Here is a 22,085-nt window from a genome sequence, read left to right as displayed (position 1 = left end):
TTTTCCGAGCTCACAAACACATTGGAAAGCTGTTTAGACGTGCATCTGGCAAGCATAACTTTTAGAAGCATTATTTGGTAAGTAATGTAAAACCTTTCTTTAGTAGCATTTAGTCTTCTACAATAAGTTTTAAGCCATCTCACTGTTTCTCATAGTGAAACCGTTAGACTATAATTTTTAAATGTTAGTAACCCGCTGCACCCGTCAAATAGACTGAAATTTGTTTGATAGGCTAATGAAGATTCAAAACGTGCAGGTACTTATGCATATTATTGCATTTGACTTATAATCAAGTCTATTGATGTTTTTCCAATGCTTAGAAACTTCTAGAAGGTTCTTGACGTAATTCAGAAATTCTATGAAGCTTCATGCTAGATAATGTAATTTCGGAAATGCTATAACGTAATTGCAGCAATGCTATGAAGCTTGACGCTTGATGATGCAATCCCGGAAATGTTATAACGTAATTCTGGCAATGCTATGAAGCTTCATGCTAGATGATGCAATTACGGAAATGCTATAACGTAATTACGGCAATGCTATGACGCTTCACGCTAGAGAATGCAATTACGGAAAGGGTTGTGTGTCAATCAGAGTCAGTCTAAGAGACTTTGCGGTGGCTTGTATTCTGTAGTGCCATATATTGCAATTGATGAGATATAAAAGACTAACTTTAATCTTTTCCAGGATAATCATTGTCATCATGGAAAAGACAACCAATAAGACTGACAAACCAGGAAATGAAGAAAGTGCGTCAGCTCAGAACCCCATAAATGAAGATGCTAAAGTAAGTAACAACAGTTTATTGTCATGGACAATTACATAGATAAAACTAAAAACATATATCATTATATATCTTGTCATAACATCACATTACCTTGAGAATATCTCTGAGATTATGAAAAGGCAAGTTGGTTGAGGTATTGCACAGAAACCAAAATAAATATATATTTATATCAATGCATATGTTTATTATCATCTTAGTGATAAAGATGTTTGTCCTGATTTAAAGAAGGCAGCGTTTGAATCCTTGAACTGCATCCTGGCTGATACTGAAGCCTGGATCCGTGCAATCGATGAGAGCTTTGTAAGAATACTTTCATTTAATTTCATTAGTTGTTCAAAAATTAAAAACATGAAACTGATTAAATACTTACCTTTTAGATCTGCCCATTTGTGAAAGAAGATCCTCCCCTGCTAGCGGCGCTGACACAGTTGAAAATCAATCTGCTCGATATCGGCGATATTTTGAAGACATTTCCAAAGTAAGCTGCATCGAGACATTGAAAAAGTTAATGTGCTACTGCCACTACTATTACTTAATGTTATGGTTGCTGTCACTGGTGATTGATGTTTGCTGTCTGTCTGTCTAAATTTCAGGCATGACGATGCATCCGGGCGAACTGCTTGAGTCCCTACACATCAACATGTTTTATTTTCAGTTGTGATTAATAAAAGTTACTTAGGTTTCATCATTGTCTGACTTTTTGATTTTCCATAATGCTTACTGATAATGTCTTATTGGTCATGTTAATGTTTCATAATTACATCAGTGTTATTAGCAATACCTGAATTGCTAAGGTAGTAAGATGATACCAGAAACCACACATCACGGTTCCAAAATCACTAAGTTTGTTAGATGATACCACAAAAGTCACATAACAATTCCGAATCTGCTACGTTAGTAAGATGGTACCAGAAAAGTCACATAACAATACCTAAACTGCTACGTTAGTAAGATGATACCAGAAAACACACATCACAATTCCGGAATTGCTAAGCTAGTAAGATGATACCAGAAAAGTCACATAACAATACCTGAATTGCTAAGTTAGTAAGATGATACCAGAAAAGTCACGTCACAATACCTGAATTGCTAAGTTAGTAAGATGATAACAGAAAAGTCACATAACAATTCCTAATCTGCTAAATTAGTAAGATGATACCAGAAAAGCCACATAACAATACCTGGATTGCTAAGTTAGTAAGATAATAACAGAAAAGTCACATAACAATTCCTAATCTGCTAAATTAGTAAGATGATACCAGAAAAGCCACATAACAATACCTGGATTGCTAAGTTAGTAAGATGATACCAGAAACGTCATGTCACAATGCCGTAATTGCTAGGTTAGTAATATGATACCAGAAAAGACACATCGCAATTCCTAAAGTGCTAAGTTAGTAAGATGATAACAGAAAAGACACATCGCAATTCCTAAAGTGCTAGGTTAGTAATATGATACCAGAAACGTCACATAGCAATACCTGAATTGCTAAGTTAGTAAGATGATTCCAGAAACCACACATCACAGTTCCGAAATCGCTAAGTTAGTAAGATGATATCAGAAAAGTCACATAACAATTCCTAATCTGCTAGGTTAGTAATATGATATCAGAAAAGTCACGTCACAGTACCGGAAGTGCTAGGTTAGTAGGATGATACCAGAAAAGTCACGTCACAATACCTGAAGTGCTAGGTTAGTAGGATGATAACAGAAAACACACATCACAATGCCGTAATTGCTAAGTTAGTAATATGGTACCAGAAAAGCCACATCGCAATCCCTAAAGTGCTAAGTTAGTAAGATGATACCAGAAAAGTCACGTCACAGTACCGGAATTGCTAGATTAGTAAGATGGTACCAGAAAAGTCACATAGCAATACCTGAATTGCTAAGTTAGTGAGATGATACCAGAAAAGTCACATAACAATTCCTACAGTGCTAAGTTAGTAAGATGATACCAGAAATGTGACATAACAATACCTGAACTGCTATGTTAGTGAGATGATACCAGAAAAGTCACATAACAATACCTGAACTGCTACGTTAGTAAGATGGTACCAGAAAAGTCACATAGCAATACCTGAAATGCTACGTTAGTAAGATGATACCAGAAAAGTCACGACACAATACCTGAAGTGCTAAGTTAGTAGGATGATACCAGAAACCACACATCGCAATCCCGGAATCGCTAAGTTAGTAAGATGATACCAGAAAAGTCACATAACAATACCTGAACTGCTATGTTAGTAAGATGATACCAGAAATGTCACATAACAATACCTGAACTGCTAGGTTAGTAAGATGATACCAGAAGTCACATAACAATTACTGCAGTGCTAAGTCAGTAAGATGATACCAGAAACCACACATCGCAATGCCGGAATTGCTAAGGCCAGAAAGCTAGTGTAATGAAACATATCTGTCAATGATTTATTCATGATATGCAAATATATTCATAGACTTTGGTCACGTGAGTCGGTGGTTCAGTATAAAAGTCTCGGTAATTTTTCCGAGCTCACAAACACATTGGAAAGCTGTTTAGACGTGCATCTGGCAAGCATAACTTTTAGAAGCATTATTTGGTAAGTAATGTAAAACCTTTCTTTAGTAGCATTTAGTCTTCTACAATAAGTTTTAAGCCATCTCACTGTTTCTCATAGTGAAACCGTTAGACTATAATTTTTAAATGTTAGTAACCCGCTGCACCCGTCAAATAGACTGAAAATTGTTTGATAGGCTAATGAAGATTCAAAACGTGCAGGTACTTATGCATATTATTGCATTTGACTTATAATCAAGTCTATTGATGTTTTTCCAATGCTTAGAAACTTCTAGAAGGTTCTTGACGTAATTCAGAAATTCTATGAAGCTTCATGCTAGATAATGTAATTTCGGAAATGCTATAACGTAATTGCAGCAATGCTATGAAGCTTGAAGCTAGATAATGCAATTTCAGAAATGCTACAATGAAATTACGGCAATGCTATGAAGCTTGACGCTAGATGATGCAATTCTGGAAATGTTATAACGGAATTCTGGCAATGCTATGAAGCTTCATGCTAGATGATGCAATTACGGAAATGCTATAACGTAATTACGGCAATGCTATGACGCTTCACGCTAGAGAATGCAATTACGGAAAGGGTTGTGTCAATCAGAGTCAGTCTAAGAGACTTTGTGGTGGCTTGTATTCTGTAGTGCCATATATTGCAATTGATGAGATATAAAAGACTAGCTTTAATCTTTTCCAGGATAATCATCTTCATAATGGCAAGAATGATGGACAAGTCAAACGACCCAGAGAATCAAAAAACTGAGTCATCTTACAGCAAAATAATTGATGAAGCTGACGTAAGTAACAGTAATTTTTTGTCATAGATAAATATATCGGTAAAACTAAAGGCATACATTATTAAAGTTCTTGTCATACCATCACAATACCTTGAGAATATATGCGAGATTATGAAAAGGCAAGCTGGTGAGGCATTGCACACATAAATATGTAATTGCATATATATATATGCTGTTTTTAAACATATGTTTATCCTGATTCATTGAAGGCAGCAACTGTAATGTTGCATCTGAAGTCCATCCTGGCTGATATTGAAGACTGGAATCGAGATATCGATAAGGACATTGTAAGAGCAATTTAATTTCATTTCATTAGTTGCTCAAAATTAAAAACGTGAAACTGATTAATGACGTACCTTTCAGATCTGCCCATTTGTGAAAGGTGATCCTCTCATGCTAGAGGCGATGAAACTGTTGAAGGCCAGCCTGCTTGAAGTCAGCGATATTCTGAAGAAGATGCTAAAGTAAGCTGCATCAAAACATTGAAATAGCTATTGTGCTACTGTCACTACTATTACTTCACTGTTATAGTTGCTGTCATTGGTAATTGATGTTTTTCTGCTGTCTGTTTAAATTTTAGGCCTGAGGATGCACCAACTGCCAAAGTCCCTCGACATCGGATTTAATCAAGATGTTAAATTTAATAAAAGGTTGTTGAGTTTCATCAGTGTCTGACTTTATTTTTCATACTGGTCACTAGGCAAGTGGTAATGTCTTACTGGTTTGTAATCTTAGATTATACACCTCACATTAACAATTTTGAACTGCATCATTAATGATCAGTCATGTTAAATTAAAAATTGCATTTGCAGTTCGTAATTCTGAATGTGCACCTACAGCTTAATAACATGTCACAAATCAGAAATTGCTATGTTTAAGATAACAGAAAACACATGACATAGTTATGAAGTTGCTAAGTTACTGTAATGAAACCAAATGTTGAATTGCTAAGTTAATGAGACAAAACCAGTAAAGACACGTCGCAGGTCCTGAATTGCTAAGTTAATAACACAAAACCGGAATTGCTAAGTTAGTCTAATGAAGCCAGAAAACACACAGTGCAATCACGGCATTGCTAAGTTAGTAAGATGATACCAGAGAAGCCACATAACAATTCCTAATCTGCTACCAGAAAAGTCACATAGCAATATCTGAATTGCTAAGTTAGTAAGATGATACCAGAAAAGTCACATAACAGTACCAGAATTGCTAAGTTAGTAAGATGATACCAGAAAAGTCTCATAACAGTACCAGAATTGCTACGTTAGTAAAATGATACCAGAAAAGTCACATAACAATTCCTAATCTGCTAAATTAGTAAGATGATACCAGAAAAGTCACATAACAATTCCTAATCTGCTAAGTTAGTAAGATGATACCAGAAAAGTCACATAACAATACCTGAATTACTAGGTTAGTAAGATGATACCAGAAAAGTCACATAGCAATTCCTACATTGCTAGGTTAGTAAGATGATACCAGAAAAGTCACATAACAATTCCTAATCTGCTACGTTAGTAAGATAGTACCAGAAAAGCAACATAGCAATACCTGAATTGCTATGTTAGTGAGATGATACCAGAAAAGGCACATAACAATTTCTAATCTGCTATGTTAGTAAGATGATACCAGAAAAGTCACATAACAATCCCTAAAGTGCTAAGTTAGTAAGATGGTACCAGAAAAGTAACATAGCAACACCTGAATTGCTAAGGTAGTAAGATGATACCAGAAAAGTCACATAACAGTACCAGAATTGCTACGTTAGTAAGATGATAACAGAAACCACACATCGCAATTACGGAATTGCTAAGGCCGGAAAGTTAGTGTAATGAAACATATCTGTCAATGCTTTATTCATGATATGCAAATATATTCATAGACTTTGGTCACGTGAGTCGGTGGTTCAGTATAAAAGTCTCGGTAATTTTTTACGAGCTCACAAACACATTGGAAAGCTGTTTAGACGTGCATCTGGCAAGCATAACTTTTAGAAGCATTATTTGGTAAGTAATGTAAAACCTTTCTTTAGTAGCATTTAGTCTTCTACAATAAGTTTTAAGCCATCTCACTGTTTCTCATAGTGAAACCGTTAGACTATAGTTTTTAAATGTTAGTAACCCGCTGCACCCGTCAAATAGACTGAAAATTGTTTGATAGGCTAATGAAGATTTTAAAATTATTGCATTTGACTTATAATCAAGTCTATTGATGTTTTTCCAATGCTTAGAAACTTCTAGAAGGTTCTTGACGTAATTCGGAAATTCTATGAAGCTTCATGCTAGATAATGTAATTTCAGAAATGATATAACGTAATTGCAGCAATGCTATGAAGCTTGAAGCTAGATAATGCAAATTCAGAAATGCTACAATGAAATTACGGCAATGCTATGAAGCTTGACGCTAAATGATGCAATTCTGGAAATGTTATAACGGAATTCTGGCAATGCTATGAAGCTTCATGCTAGATGATGCAATTACGGATATGCTATAACGTAATTACGGCAATGCTATGACGCTTCACGCTAGACAATGCAATTACGGAAAGGGTTGCGTGTCAGAGTCAGTCTAAGAGACTTTGTGGTGGCTTGTATTCTGTAGTGCCATATATTGCAATTGATGAGATATAAAAGACTAACTTTAATCTTTTCCAGGATAATCATCATCAGCATGGCAAAGAGGACCAGTAAAACTGACAAACCAGTAGATGAAGAATGTGAGTCAACTCCGAAACGTAAAGATGAAGAGGCTGAAGTAAGTAACAATTTATTGTGATTGATACATGCAGAGGTAAAACTAAAAACATACATGATTAAAGTTCTTGTCTATATATATATATAAATCAATGCATATGCTGTTATTAAACATATGTTTGTCTTCATTGATTAAAGACAGAATCTGAAAGTTTGAAATCTATCCTGGCTGATATTGAAGACTGGAATCATACAATCGATGAGGACACTGTAAGAACACTTTAATTTAATTTCAGTAGTTTAAAATTAAAAACATTACACTGATTAAATACTTACCTTTCAGAACAGCCCATTTGTGATAGACGATCCTCTCCTGCTAGGGACGATGAAACAGTTGAAGGCCAGTCTGCTCGATGTCAGCTATGTTTTGAAGAATTTGCTGAAGTAAGCTGCATCAAAATGTTGAAAAAGCTAATGTGCTACTGCCACTACTATTGCTTTACTGTTATAGTTGCTGTCACTGGTGATTGATGTTTGCTGTCTGTCTGTCTAAATTTCAGGCATGACGATACATCCGGGCCAACTGCTTGAGTCCCTACACATCAAAATGTTTTTTTCAGTTGTGATTGATAAAAGTTACTTAGGTTTCATCAGTGTCTGACTTTTTGATTTTCCATAATGCTTACTGATAATGTCTTATTGGTCATGTTAATGTTTCATAATTACATCAGTGTTATTAGCAATACCTGAATTGCTAAGTTAGTAAGATGATACCAGAAAAGTCACGTCACAGTACCGGAATTGCTAGATTAGTAAGATGATACCAGAAATGTCACGTCACAGTTCCGGGATTGCTAGGTTAGTAAGATGATACCAGAAACGTCACATAGCAATACCTGAATTGCTAAGTTAGTAAGATGATACCAGAAAAGTCACATAACAATTCCTAATCTGCTAAATTAGTAAGATGGTACCAGAAAAGACACATAGCAATACCTGAATTGCTAAATTAGTAATATGATACCAGAAAAGTCACATAGCAATACCTGAATTGCTAAATTAGTAATATGATACCAGAAAAGTCACATAACAATTCCTAATCTGCTAAATTAGTAAGATGGTACCAGAAAAGACACATAGCAATACCTGAATTGCTAAATTAGTAATATGATACCAGAAAAGTCACATAGCAATACCTGAATTGCTAAATTAGTAATATGATACCAGAAAAGTCATGTAGCAATACCTGAATTGCTAAGTTACTAAGATGATACCAGAAACCACACATCACAATTCCGGAATTGGTAAGTTAGTAAAACGATACCAGAAAAGTCACATAGCAATACCTGAAGTGCTAAGTTAGTAAGATCACATTTATTAATTTGCTTTGTAAGTTTGTGATTTTGCATTAGTTTTGCTATAACAAATGACAACTTGACCACAAATTACACAACAAAAGCCTTTATTTAAACAATGCATTGCAATTAAGTCAAAATAATGGTGGCTTGACTTTAAACAAAATAGTAGTTTTGTACATTTAAGAAAAATAGCCTTTATTTAAACTAAGGAAATCTGTTCTCAAATAAAAATGATGGCAGCTTGACATTAAACAGGAATAGCAGTTTTGTACATTTAACAAAAATAGCCTTTATTTAAACAAAAGATGTCTGTTCTCAAATCAAAATGACGGCAGCTTGGCTTTAAACAGAAATGCAGGTTTTTAAAATTTAGGTACAAAAGTCCTTATTTTAATAAATCAATTTTCTAGGTCAAAACAATGCCACCTTTGCTTTAAAATAACAAGTTTTATTAAATTTAACAAAAGTTTTTATTTAAACAATACAAATCTGTTTCTTAATCAAAATAATGCCACCTTTACTTTAAAACAAAAGTTTTTTTTTAATTGAAACACCTACTGCCACTTAAGAGTTCTGGAGACATCTTAATCATCATCGCTCATGGTCATTGCATCTTGTCTGAAAAACAAAAACAATGACAAGAACCATGATGTAATAATTGCACTAATTGTTTCTAAATGTTAAATGTTAGTGGATTACCGTTGCAGGAGCTGGACTAAGCTCCTAAAGTTGTCAATGGTCAACCGTAATACTTTGCATGATAGTAGCAACTGGGTGTTTTTCATCAAAGTACTGTTTATCTGAAAAAACAGCATTAGGTTATGTTACTGTTTTGGTCAGGATGCATGAAGTTATATGCAATAGTCTTCCTGTTAGTGTAGCACAAGCTAAAACCATGGGTTCCTTTAAATCAGAGCTAGATAAGATTTTGTCAACTGTGAGCTATTAGTTAAGTTATCCCCAAACAACCTTTGACGGGCTGAATAGCCCACACTTGTCTGTCGTTTTTTATGTTCTTATGTACTGTTCATAAGTATGAACAATTAAAGTGACAAAGCATACTTACGATTTGTGTCGTAATTTTCTGATTCCAATAACTGCTAAATTTCTCCCTCACCATGGCCTTTAGTGATTCAGGATATACAAGCCGTCTTCTACATCTTAATCTCTGAAATATAACACAGGCAGCATGTCTTTGATAATAACATACATGATTTCTATATATCAGACCTATTAAAAGAAAATTTCAAACCTCACCCTTCCATCTATGTCCTCAACATATTTCGGAAGTGGACTGAGAACCTGTCACAAGAATGTTAACAGAGATTATAATTTTTGTATAGGTAAGATACTGCAGTCAACAGAGATCAAGGTATTGGTGAGACTTACCTTTGGGCTATCTTCCTCTTCCTCGTCATCGTCCAAAACAAAGTTGAAATCAATGTTCTCTTCCTCCTCATTTTCACCACCTTCCTCATCTTTCTCCATTTCCTCTAGATCTTCTTCCTCATTTTCACCACCTTCCTCATCATCTTTCTCCATTTCCTCTAGATCTTCCTCATTTTCACCACCTTCCTCCTCATCATTCTCCATTTCCTCTAGATCTTCCTCCCCTTCTCCCTCTTCTTGTGTCACCTCAACCACTTCTTCCCCAAAATCAACAGGTATGTAGACAATACTATCTGGAAAGAAACATTATGTTAGTGTCATGATTACTATTTGTACTTTAATCTGTAGCTGACAACTACCTGTTTCTTGCTGAGGTTCACATGCAGGGTCTTCCTCCAAAATGTGACTGGGCAGTAGGACTGGCGAAACACCAACTGCCCCCTCCTGGTCATCGTCATCAGAAGACAACACCTGGGGTCTCAGCCTCTTGTAAGGTGTACTGGTTTTCAATGCCTTACTTTTACCAATACCTAAGGCCTCATTCACAAAAGCACGACCCCGTTGCAGATCGTTCACTTCCAGTTCGGCGACATAAAACTTATCTGCTGTTGTAAGACTGTGACACATAATTTGGGCCACTAGTCTGCGCTGGTCATCAGGTAGGTTTCTCTGTGCCTGCAGACAAGATACATGATCTGATGACTAGCGCTAGAGAAGTTAGTAAGATGAAACCAGAACACAAATTTTCAATCAGAAATCACTTAGTAGGACGAAGCCAGAAAAATATGTTGCAAATCCGGAATTGCTAAGTTAGCAAGATGAAGCCAGAAAACAAAAACATCAAATCAGAAATTGCTAAGTAACTAGGACAAAGCCAGATAAATCATGTCGCAAATCCGGGATCGCTAAGTTAATAAGACAAAACCAGATAAGACATGTCGCAAATCCGGAATTGCTAAGTTAATAAGACAAAACCAGAAAAGACATGTTGCAGATCCAGAATTGCTAAGTTAAGACAAAACCAGAAAAGATGTCATAAATTAATAATCTATCATACACTAAGCACATCACTATTGCTTTAAATTTAGACTTACACAGGTCGCAACGGCAGAGCGAATCTCTGTGACGCTGAAGCCCCTGCACATCCCACAATCCAGGCATGTTTTTCTCACAAGCTCGCAGAGCTTTTTTAGTGGCTCTCCGGAGGAGGAAAAGAAAAATGTCCCTGGATTGTGGTGGTATCCTGATAGTCTTCGTCTCATTTGCACAAACTGCTGCATCCACAAGTACTCCCTGTTGTTGAGGGCAATTTTTGCCCTCCCGAATGATCCAGACGTCTTGTGGCTGGACACCTTTAAGAATGCAACAATGTGTTACTCAGCATGGAGGCTCCCTGGGTGCCGCTAAAGGTGGCTGCCCTTTGCAGACAGCTTGCGCTACAAAGAACAAGGCAATAAAGGATATATTATTATTATTATCATTATTGAAAACCAAGCAGGTCAATTCACAACTTAACTATCCCAAAGCACATTACATTGGTGTGTCACGATCTAATAATCAGTACAATATCAATTTTTTGGTACTCACGTTGATGACATATAGATTATCTATCTCCTGGCACTCATTAAATTCAGTTAGTGTGAGGTTTACGAGCACACTCACACGGTGCCCAGTACAGATAAATATATACGTTGCCAGTGCGCCTATTGCCTCGTTTCTTGTGTTTATGCAACTGGGGTCTTCAGATAGTTCATCTGTGAGCAAAACATATTAAGGCATTTACAAGACTTTTTCAAGAATCCTTATGCATTACAACTACATTTTTTTAAAAAGTGATCAGTGGTCATTGTTAACAAGCCACAGCACACAGTGCACACCAAAATGTATCCTCTGCATTTAACAAATATGTGACATCGTGACATTGCAGGGGGCAGCTAATTCAGCAAATGTAGCCCCCCACTACCAGAAATTATGCAGTTGAGATTTCCACATTTCAGCAATTTGCATTTCTTACCAAGAAATTCTGGAATTCGGCCCCGTAGTGTCGTGATTAGCTCACGCAGGTCGTTTCTGGTAGGCATCTTCCTTGTTTTGAGCTCTTTAACATGTTGCCGGTGCCCTACTATCTTTTTTGCTAGGGAATGTTTCTGCATTTTTAAATGCCTCAACAGACCCTCTAAAATTTTTTGGCCAAGCCGTACAGAGCTTGGCCGTCTCTCAATTAGAAATTCAAAAAACTTGCAAACGGAAATGAGATAATTTTTGCAGGTCGTGACTTTAAATTTTTCTGTCAAAACCTTCACCCAATCATTTAATTTGCTTGGTTCATTCAGGAATTTCAAGTGAGCAGGTGCTGTGTCAGATGAAGAGCCCCACATAAACTGAATGAAGCTCTTTATGTAACCCAGTTCCTGCTTCTTGTTTTCACCTTTTTTCTTGTCGGCACCAACACGAAATAGGGACTCCTGAAAATCTGGAAGTATTTTATCTATAAGAAAGGAACACAATTAGCCATCTGTAATGTGGCTATTTATAATGTGAATAGCAATCTTCGGGTGACAGCGGTACTACATGACCATAATGCAGGTAAAACAAAGGTGACCAGTTTAACCTAATTTTAAAAGCTTTAACCATTTCAGGCTCAAATTGAGTTTTTGTTGCTAAAGGACAACCAAGACCTGCAGTGGTACTTTTTAGTAAAAAAAAACTAATAAAATATGTATGTGAGGTAATAAGGTAGTTAGTTTTTAACTGTTGCAAATCAGCAACGCCTGCCTTGAGAAGGTTAAAATTCCCAACAATGGACGTTTTGAAAAGAATTACATTATGTATATAGTCAACATTTCTTTTAACATTTCTGTAAGATATAGTTATGAAATAAAATACACAAGAAAAATACTAGGCATTGTCAACAATGCCGTCAACTACAGAAGTTTAAAATAACTGCATAATATAAATATTATACTTATTATTATACTTACCAATAAAGAAGAGCTTATGTGTTGCTTGGCTGGGGCCTGATTTGTCCAAATTCTCCCCTTCAAATTCATCAAGGCGGGATTGAAGCTCTGTGACTTGGCGCTTCAATTCCTCAATCTCGCTGTCTCTCTTATTATTTTCCCCTCTATGCTTCATGACTGCTTTTTTTGCAGCAGCACATTTGGCTTCATGAAGCATAGTCTTAAGATCGGCACCACTCTTGCCATGAATGATTTCTAGGTGCTTGTCTAGCCGAATCAACTTTTTCGAAACACAACCAGGTATTGGGCAGTCCACTGCACCAGAATACCGGCCTGTCTTACAAGAAACGAGGAGCCTTCGCTCCTCGTTGCTTGTAATGTTATGCACATCCCTCAAATGTACTGTCACATTCATATAGTGCACTTGACACAGTGGGCAAGGCAGCCTTTTACGAACCATGTTGCATCCTTTGAAAAAATAAAAATGCAATTACATAGATAGATTGATAGATACTTACCTTATCGTAAATAAATATAGACAAAAGGAAAGAAACCGTAAAACACATATCACAGTTCCAAAGTTGCTAAGGTTTCTATAATGATACCAGAAAACACACGACACAGTTGCAAAGCTGCTACATTAGTAAGATGATACCAGAAAACACATCACAATTCCTGAATTGCTAGGTTTGTATAATGATACCAGAAAACACATCACACTTCCAAGGTTGCTAAGTTAGTAAGATACAACAGAAAAGACACATCGCGATTCCAGAATTGCTAAGTTAGTAAGATGACACCGGAAAACATACATCGCAATTCCATAATTGCTAGGTTAGTGGAATGAAACCAGAAAACACACATCACAGTTCTAAAGTTGCTAAGTTTGTATAATGATACCAGAAAACACACATCACACTTCCAAGGTTGTTAAGTTAGTATGATACACCAGAAAAGACACATCGCGATTCCAGAATTGCTAAGTTAGTAAGATGACACCGGAAAACATACATCGCAATTCTAAAATTGCTAAGTTTGTATAATGATACTAGAAAACACACAACAGAATTCCTGATTTGCTACGTCAGTAAGATGACACCAGGAAACACACATTGCAATTCCTGTATTGCTAAGTTAGTAAGATGACACCGGAAAAGACACTTCACAATTCCGAAATTAAAATAAGATAAACATAAAATAAGTACAGAAGTTGTTCAGCTCAACTAGAGAAATTATATAACTATACATAAAGTGCATTCGCAAGAAAAGTCAAAAGACTGAAGTTATAAATTAAGTGTACAATCTTATGGCAGTAGGGAAGACTAATTTTTTTTCTAAATAATTAAACATATTCATGTTTTTCAAGATGAATCATCATATCCACAAACTACACAGCAAACCGAATAACTACTTACCAAAAATGATCAGAAATGCAATTCCGGAAAATGATTTGTATTCCCCTGATGATCCGCTGTTCCACAAAGTAACACGCTGCAAGTCTGAAGAGTTCTGAGCAGCCTGAGAGTGAGCAAAGCCTTTTATACTGCCCCACCCACTGTGCTGATTGACACAGATTCGCCCCAATGAATGCTCTCAGTTTATAAAATGAAATATTTTATGCATGTTTAAATGTCCCCTTTAACAAAAAAAAATTATAATTATTTTTAAAGTAATTTGTTACATTTATTTTAATTAATTATACATGGAAAAAATTACACGTCACAGTTCTGAAGTTGCTAAGTTAGTAAGATGACACCAGAGAAGACACGTCGCAATTCCAGAATTGCCAGGTTAGTAAGATGATACCAGAAAAGTCACATCGCAATTCCTAAAGTGCTAAGTTAGTAAGATGATACCAGAAAAGTGACGTCACAATACCTGAAGTGCTAAGTTAGTAGGATGATACCAGAAAAGTCACATAACAATTCCTAATCTGCTATGTTAGTAAGATGATACCAGAAACCACACATCACAATTCCAAAACTACTAAGTTAGTCTAATGAACCCATGAGGTACTTCGCAATTCCGAAATTAAAATAAGATAAACATAAAATAAGTACAGAAGTTGTTCAGCTCAACTAGAGAAATTATATAAAGTTCTATACATAAAGTGCATTCGCAAGAAAAGTCAAAAGACTGAAGTTATAAATTAAGTGTACAATCTTATGGCAGTTGGGAAGACTATTTAATTTTTTTTCTAAACAATTAAACATATTCATGTTTTTCAAGATAAATCATCATATCCACAAACTACACAGCAAACCGAATAACTACTTACCAAAAATGATCAGAAATGCAATTCCGGAAAATGATTTGTATTCCCCTGATGATCCGCTGTTCCACAAAGTAACACGCTGCAAGTCTGAAGAGTTCTGAGCAGCCTGAGAGTGAGCAAAGCCTTTTATACTGCCCCACCCACTGTGCTGATTGACACAGATTCACCCCAATGAATGCTCTCAGTTTATAAAATGAAATATTTTATGCATGTTTAAATGTCCCCTTTAACAAAAAAAATTATAACTATTTTTAAAGTAATTTGTTACATTTATTTTAATTAATTATACATGGAAAAAATTACACGTCACAGTTCTGAAGTTGCTAAGTTAGTAAGATGACACCAGAGAAGACACGTCGCAATTCAAGAATTGCCAGGTTAGTAAGATGATACCAGAAAAGTCACATCGCAATTCCTAAGGTGCTAAGTTAGTAAGATGATACCAGAAAAGTCACATCACAATTCTGTAATTGCTACGTTAGTAATATGACACCAGAAAAGTCACATCGCAATTCCTACAGTGCTAAGTTAGTAAGATGATACCAGAAAAGTGACGTCACAATACCTGAAGTGCTAAGTTAGTAGGATGATACCAGAAAAGTCACATAACAATTCATAATCTGCTATGTTAGTAAGATGATACCAGAAACCACACATCACAATTCCAAAATTGCTACGTTAGTCTAATGAACCCATAAGAGGTACGTCGCAGTTCCAAAGTTGCTAAGTTGGTAAGATGATACCAGAAAGACACTTCGCAATTCCAAAATGTGTCAGTCACTAATTTTCACACTTTGTGAATTTTGCACTATTTTTGAACTTTATCACCACAAAGGTCTGACAGGGCATTACTAACATTTCAGGAAATATTACAAAAAAAAATTTAAGTGTAATTGTGGAAGTGCACGGTCAGTTGATGGTCACAATATTAAATTATGGTTTTGTTAATGATTTATTCGTAATATGTAAATCAATTTATAGACTTTAGGTATTCATTGGGCGAAAATCTGTCACGTGAGTGGGTGGTTCAGTATAAAAGTCTTGGTACTTTTTCACCTCACAACAACATCAAAAAGCTGGCTGCAAGCTTTATTGTTCAAAGCATTATTTGGTAAGTAATGTAAAAAAAAATTAGTAGAATTTAGCAGTTTTAATCAATCTCACTGTTTATTTGTGAGTGAAATGCTTAGACTAAAATGTTTAAATGTAAGCGAGATGCTGTGCCCGTCTAATACGGTGACTGAGAAACATTTGGTAGGCTAATGAAGATCAGAAACGTGAAGCGGCATATTAATGTGATTGCATTTGACTTGCAATCAAGTCTATTGATGTTTTTCCAATGCTTGGAAACTTCTAGAAGGTTCTTGCTGTAATTAAAAAATGCTATGAAACTTCACGCTAGATAACGCAATTCTGGAGATGCTATAACGAAACTCCGGCAGTGCTATGAAGCTTGAAGCTAGATGACGGAATCCTGGAAATGCTTAGAAACTTCTAGAAGGTTCTTGACGTAATTCAGAAATGCTATAAAGCTTCACGCTAGATTACGCAATTCTGGAAATGCTATAACGAAATTCTGACAGTGCTATGAAGCTAAAAGCTAGAAAGCTAGATAATGCAATTCCGGGAATGCTAAGAGACTTTATGGTGGCTTGTCTTCTGTAGTGTCATATATTGCAATGGATGAGATAGGAAAGCCTAACTTTAATCTTTTCCAGGATAATCATCATCATGGCAAGGGCAACCAGTAAAATTTACAAACAAGGAAAAGAAAATGCGTCTGCGCAGAACTGCAAAAATGAAGAGCGTGAAGTAAGTAATCATAATTTGTCACTGATAGATACACAGGTAAAACTAAAAACATATATTAAACACAATACCTTGAGAATATCTGTGAGATTATGAAAATGCAAGCTGGTGAGGCATTGTACACAAACACACGCACAAACATGCATATATATATATATCAATGTGTATGGTGTTATGAAAGATATGTTTCTTCTGATTCATTAAAGGCAGCAGTTGAAAAACTAAATTACATCCTTACCGAAATTTGCCTTGACATGTGGACTCGCCCAATTCCTGAGGACATTGTAAGAACACTTTCATGTAATTTCATTGGTTGTTCAAAATTAAAAAGGTTAAACTGATTTAATGCTTACTTTTCAGCTCCGTCATTATACGAAAGGCTATCCTCATCTGCTAGCTGCAATGAAAGAGGTGAAGCTAAACCTGCGCGATATCTCTTATTATATGAAGAAGATAGAAAAGTAAGTTAAGACATTGAAAAACTGAATGTGCTACTGCAACTACTATTACTTTATGTTATGGTTGCTGTCGCTGGTGATTGATGTTTGTCTGCTGTCTGTTTAAATTTCAGGCATAAGGATGCATTGGCGCCGACTGCTCCAGTCCATCCAAATTAGATTTAATGAAGATGCTGTTAAGTGTAATAAAAGGTTGTTAAGTTAAATCAGTGTCTGACTTCTTTGTTTTGCATATTGGTCACTAGACAATTCATAGTGTCTTACCGGTTTGTAATAATCAAATGAACCCATAAAAGGTACATCGCAATTCTGAAGTTAAGTTAGTGAAAAGGACACGTCGCAATTCCGAAGTTGCTAAGTTAGTGAAATGACACCAGAAAACGTCAATTCCGGACTTGCTAAGTTAGTAAGATGATACCAGAAAAGTCACATAACAATTCCTAATCTGCTAGGTTAGTAAGATGTTGCCATCGCAATTCCTAAAGTGCTACGTTAGTAAGATGATACCAGAAAAGTCACATAACAATCCCTAATCTGCTACGTTAGTAAGATGATACCAGAAAACACATGTCGCAATTCCGGGTTTGTAACTTAGTGCTACGTTAGTACGATGATACCAGAAACCACACATCGCAATTACGGAATCGCTAAGTTAGTAAGATGATAGCAGAAAAGTCACATAACAATACCTGAATTGCTAACTTAGTAAGACGATACCAGAAAACACACGTCACAATTTCGAAGTTGCTAAGTTAGTCAAACCGGAAAACACATGTTTCCAGAAATATCACTAACAAAGTTGGTTTTGTAATATTAAAAACATTGTAGAAATTTTTTGGTCAGGTCTGCACTAATGATGCTGCACGTGCTTCATCAGACATCCGTCTAGTATGTCTCCACCGAGTTTCAGACCTGCAGCTCGTACGGCTGGGCCGTTACGGCCCCTCATGTTCGTTTGCGGCCTACTCGCTCATATGTCCCCATTGACTTGCATTGCCCAACTTAGCAAATTCTACGGCCCACTATAGCTCTTTGGTAAGTGCTGCGTTCATGAGGATAGGCACACTTATTCATACGTATAACTAGTTTGTGAAGGCCGAATTTCAGACACCTAGCTCGTACGGCTCAGCCGTGACGCCCCCACATGTTAGTTTGAGGCCTAGTGAAAAAAGTGCAGCCACTAATGATAAAATATGCGTTGGTTTCAAATTAAGGAGGCATAATTTTAATGGACATGTATAGATTACATTTAGGAGCAGACTATCTAGTATCAGGAACACTTTTAATCATTTTCCTAAGTCACTGCTACCTGAACTTATGGCCTGTCTAATGAGAGGTGTGGTGTCTCCATTCACTTAACATTGCCGACAATAGCAAATTCAAGAGGTCACTGTAGGCCTTTCGTAAGGGTCACATTCATAAAACTTGGCAGACTTGATCCAGAGCTGATCTACTTTATGCGTGCCAAAGGTCAGATGTGTAGGTCATACGGGTCGGCCGTGGCGCCCCCTAATGTTAGTTTGAGGCCTAGTAAGACGGGAAAACACTTAGTACTTCCGACATTGCTACGTTAGTAAGATGATACCAGAAAAGTCACATAACAATTGCTAATCTGCTACGTTAGTAATAAGATACCAGAAAAGTCACATCGCAATCCCTAAAGTGCTACGTTAGTAAGATGATACCAGAAACCACACATCATGATTCCGGAATCGCTACGTTAGTAAGATGATACCAGAAACATCACGTCACAGTTCCGGAATCGCTAGATTAGTAAGATGATACCAGAAATGTCACATAACAATACCTGAACTGCTACGTTAGTCAGATGATACCAGAAATGTGACATAACAATACCTGAACTGCTAGGTTAGTGAGATGATACCAGAAATGTCACATAACAATACCTGAACTGCTAAGTTAGTAAGATGATAGCAGAAAAGTCACGTCACAATACCTGAAGCGCTAAGTTAGTAGGATGATACCAGAAATGTGACACATCAATACCTGAACCGCTAAGTTAGTAAGGTGATACCAGAAAAGTCACATAACAATACCTGAACTGCTACGTTAGTAAGATGATACCAGAAATGTCACGTCACAGTACCGGAATCGCTAGATTAGTAAGATGATACCAGAAATGTCACTTCGCAGTTCCGGGATTGCTAAGTTAGTAAGATGATACCAGAAAAGTCACATAACAATTGCTAATCTACTAAGTTAGTAAGATGATACCAGAAATGTGACATAACAATACCTGAACTGCTAAGTTAGTGAGATGATACCAGAAAAGACACATAACAATACCTGAACTGCTAAGTTAGTGAGATGATACCAGAAATGTCACATCACAGTTCCGACATTGCTAAGTTAGTGAGATGATACCAGAAATGTCACGTCACAATACCTGAATTGCTAAGTTAGTGAGATGATACCAGAAATGTCACATAACACTTCCTAAAGTGCCAAGTTAGTAAGATGATACCAGAAACGTCACATAGCAATACCTGAACTGCTAAGTTAGTAAGATGATACCAGAAACCACACATCACGAGTCCGGAATCGCTAAGTTAGTAAGATGATACCAGAAAAGTCACATAGCAATACCTGGAATGCTAAGTTAGTAAGATGATACCAGAAAAGTCACGTCACAGTACCGGAATTGCTAGATTAGTAAGATGATACCAGAAAAGTCACATAACAATTCCTACAGTGCTAAGTTAGTAAGATGGTACCAGAAATGTGACATAACAATACCTGAACTGCTACGTTAGTGAGATGATACAAGAAAAGTCACGTCACAGTACCGGAATCACTAGGTTAGTAAGATGATAACAGAAAAGTCACATAACAATCCGTAATATGCTAAGTTAGTAAGATGATACCTGAACTGCTAAGTTAGTGAGATGATACCAGAAATGTGACATAACGATACCTGAACTGCTAAGTTAGTAAGATGATACCAGAAATGTGACATAACAATACCTGACCTGCTAAGTTAGTAAGATGATACCAGAAATGTCACATAACAATACCTGAACTGCTAAGTTAGTCAGATGATACCAGAAACCACACTACACAGTTCCGTTATTGCTAAGTTAGTAATATGATACAGTCAATCATCAACAAAGATCTTCCAGGCAGGCAGAGGCAGAACATGCACTCAAGGTCAAAAGCCTAGTGTTATCAAGTTAAGGAGGCACAATTTTAATAAACATGTATTGTGGTGATTGTACAGCAGACTGTCTAGTTTCAGGAACACTTTGGATCATCTCCCTAGGCCACTGCTACCTGTAGTTATGCCCTGTCAAAGGACTCCATTCACTTAACATTGCCTACCATGGCAAATTCAAAGGGCCACTGCGGGACTTTGGTAAGGGCCACAGTCTTCAGACTCGACACGGTCATTCCTGAAGGCGTCTAGTTTACGTGTGCCGAATTTCAGACCCATAGGTGGTACGGGTCAGTCGTAGGCCCCCCAGAAGTCCCCCTAGGCCATAAAGCGCATATCCGGAACCGCACGACGCATTTGTGGAAAGGTCACGAAAGGTCACCAAAAGTAAAGCCCATTGTTTGACATGAAGATCTGCTAATTAAGGTGATATCTATACATGAAATTAAAGGGCAGACTCTGTAGTTTTAGTAGCACTTTGAATGATGTTCCTAGGCCACTCCTAGCTGAAGTTATGGGCCTAGAAGTGACAGGTGGGGTGCCTCCATTGACTTAACATTGCCGACCTCACTGACTTTGAGGGCCTATAAAAACAGTTCTGTGAGGTCTACACCTTTGAAACTCTAGAGGTGTGGTCTTCAGTCTCCCATGTGTGTGCAGTAAAAAATCCAGACCTCTGGGTCGCACGGCCTAGGCCGCAGGTACCTTTTTGTACTTTGCAGCCTAGTGCTGAGGTCTAGACCGCTGATTCTCCAGTATGTGATATAGACCTCGGTGGGGCTCCACTGTGCCAAATCTCACGCTCCTAGCTCAAACGGGCGGGCCGTGAGACCACCAGACGCTAAAGGGTTAATAAAACCTGCCCCGTGTGGTCTAGACCTCCAAAATTCGGGTCACTGATGCAGGCCACCCTCCTCCGTCAGTATTCCAAATTTCAGACCTCTAGCTCTAAGTGAACTGCAGTTATGATCATTTTTCTAATGACGTCCCCTCCGAGCTTCGGCAGCCTTTCGACATGGGGTAGAGGGCCTAGGACCTTACCCCCATTTTTTGGCCCAGATGAGGCAAAATATCATCAACTTGTGCTCCTGCCGTATGTAGGGGGCATAATTCTAACGGACATATATGGAGGGACTTTGCGCCGCCGGCGTCCGGTGTCGGGAGAGCCTCGACCCGACCCCCTACGTCGCACCTCCGCCGAGATATCCGCTAATTGGCTCTAATATGGGGAGCGCTCATACGGCGCAGAGTGGTCCTCTTTGATGTTGGGAAACCCCTTCTACGGGCATCTTGGGGGCATAATTTTAACAGAGGTGTATGGATGGCCTTCTCTGGAGGGGCTCGTAGTCCACGGTGAACTTTGACCCGTCGTCCTTCGTCGCTGCTCCGCGGGGCCATTGCCTAATTGACGTCGATTGAAAACTTAATGACCCAGAAATGCGTCGTGACAATTCTGGAAACGGGATTACGCCTAACAGTTCCGGCATTGCCACATCTGATGGCACTCACCTGCTAATTTCAAATCAAGGAGGCATAATTTTAATGGACATGTATTGGGAGGATTGTACAGTACGCCGTCCAGTTTCATAAACATTTTGGATCATCTTCCTAGGTCACTGCTACGTGAAGTTATGGCCTGTCAAAGGCAGCCATTCACTTAACATTGCCTACATACTGAAATTTAAAAATTAACTGCGGGACACGGGTGCGAGCTACGGTCACGCAACTCGGCACAGTCGTTCCTGCGGGAACCTAGTTTTGCCGTGCCGAATTTCAGACCTCTAGCTCGTACAGCTTGGCCGTGACCCCCCGTGACGTTGTCTGAGAGGGGG

At 37.5% G+C, this 22,085-nt stretch overlaps 1 protein-coding gene and 2 long non-coding RNA genes across 3 annotated transcripts; 2 read left to right on the top strand and 1 right to left on the bottom strand.

Moving 5' to 3' along the window:
- The first annotated feature begins 23 nt into the window (after nucleotides 1-23).
- On the top strand, nucleotides 24-1,085 carry LOC140585619 (uncharacterized). The gene is made up of 3 exons (XR_011987558.1): nucleotides 24-77; nucleotides 688-787; nucleotides 1,013-1,085. It is a non-coding gene; the product is annotated as an uncharacterized lncRNA (long non-coding RNA).
- A 5,006-nt stretch (nucleotides 1,086-6,091) lies between these two features.
- LOC140585624 (uncharacterized) lies at nucleotides 6,092-16,964 on the top strand. The gene is made up of 3 exons (XR_011987562.1): nucleotides 6,092-6,145; nucleotides 16,533-16,626; nucleotides 16,830-16,964. It is a non-coding gene; the product is annotated as an uncharacterized lncRNA (long non-coding RNA).
- Nucleotides 8,343-12,015, bottom strand: LOC140585623 (uncharacterized). Its single transcript, XM_072708078.1, has 9 exons — nucleotides 11,594-12,015; nucleotides 11,167-11,333; nucleotides 10,674-10,931; nucleotides 9,939-10,254; nucleotides 9,580-9,872; nucleotides 9,448-9,492; nucleotides 9,257-9,358; nucleotides 8,890-8,990; nucleotides 8,343-8,808 (listed from the first exon to the last, which is right to left on the bottom strand). The coding sequence occupies exons 1-9, from the start codon at nucleotides 11,955-11,957 to the stop codon at nucleotides 8,775-8,777; spliced, it is 1,680 nt and encodes a 559-aa protein (XP_072564179.1). The 5' UTR covers nucleotides 11,958-12,015; the 3' UTR covers nucleotides 8,343-8,774.
- Nucleotides 16,965-22,085: the final 5,121 nt, after the last annotated feature.

The sequence above is a fragment of the Paramormyrops kingsleyae genome, unplaced genomic scaffold, assembly GCF_048594095.1.
Source record: "Paramormyrops kingsleyae isolate MSU_618 unplaced genomic scaffold, PKINGS_0.4 ups34, whole genome shotgun sequence".
In the NCBI taxonomy this organism is placed as follows: domain Eukaryota; kingdom Metazoa; phylum Chordata; class Actinopteri; order Osteoglossiformes; family Mormyridae; genus Paramormyrops; species Paramormyrops kingsleyae.
The sequence above is the reverse complement of the archived record's forward strand: the minus strand, read 5'-3'. Positions and strand labels throughout refer to the sequence as shown.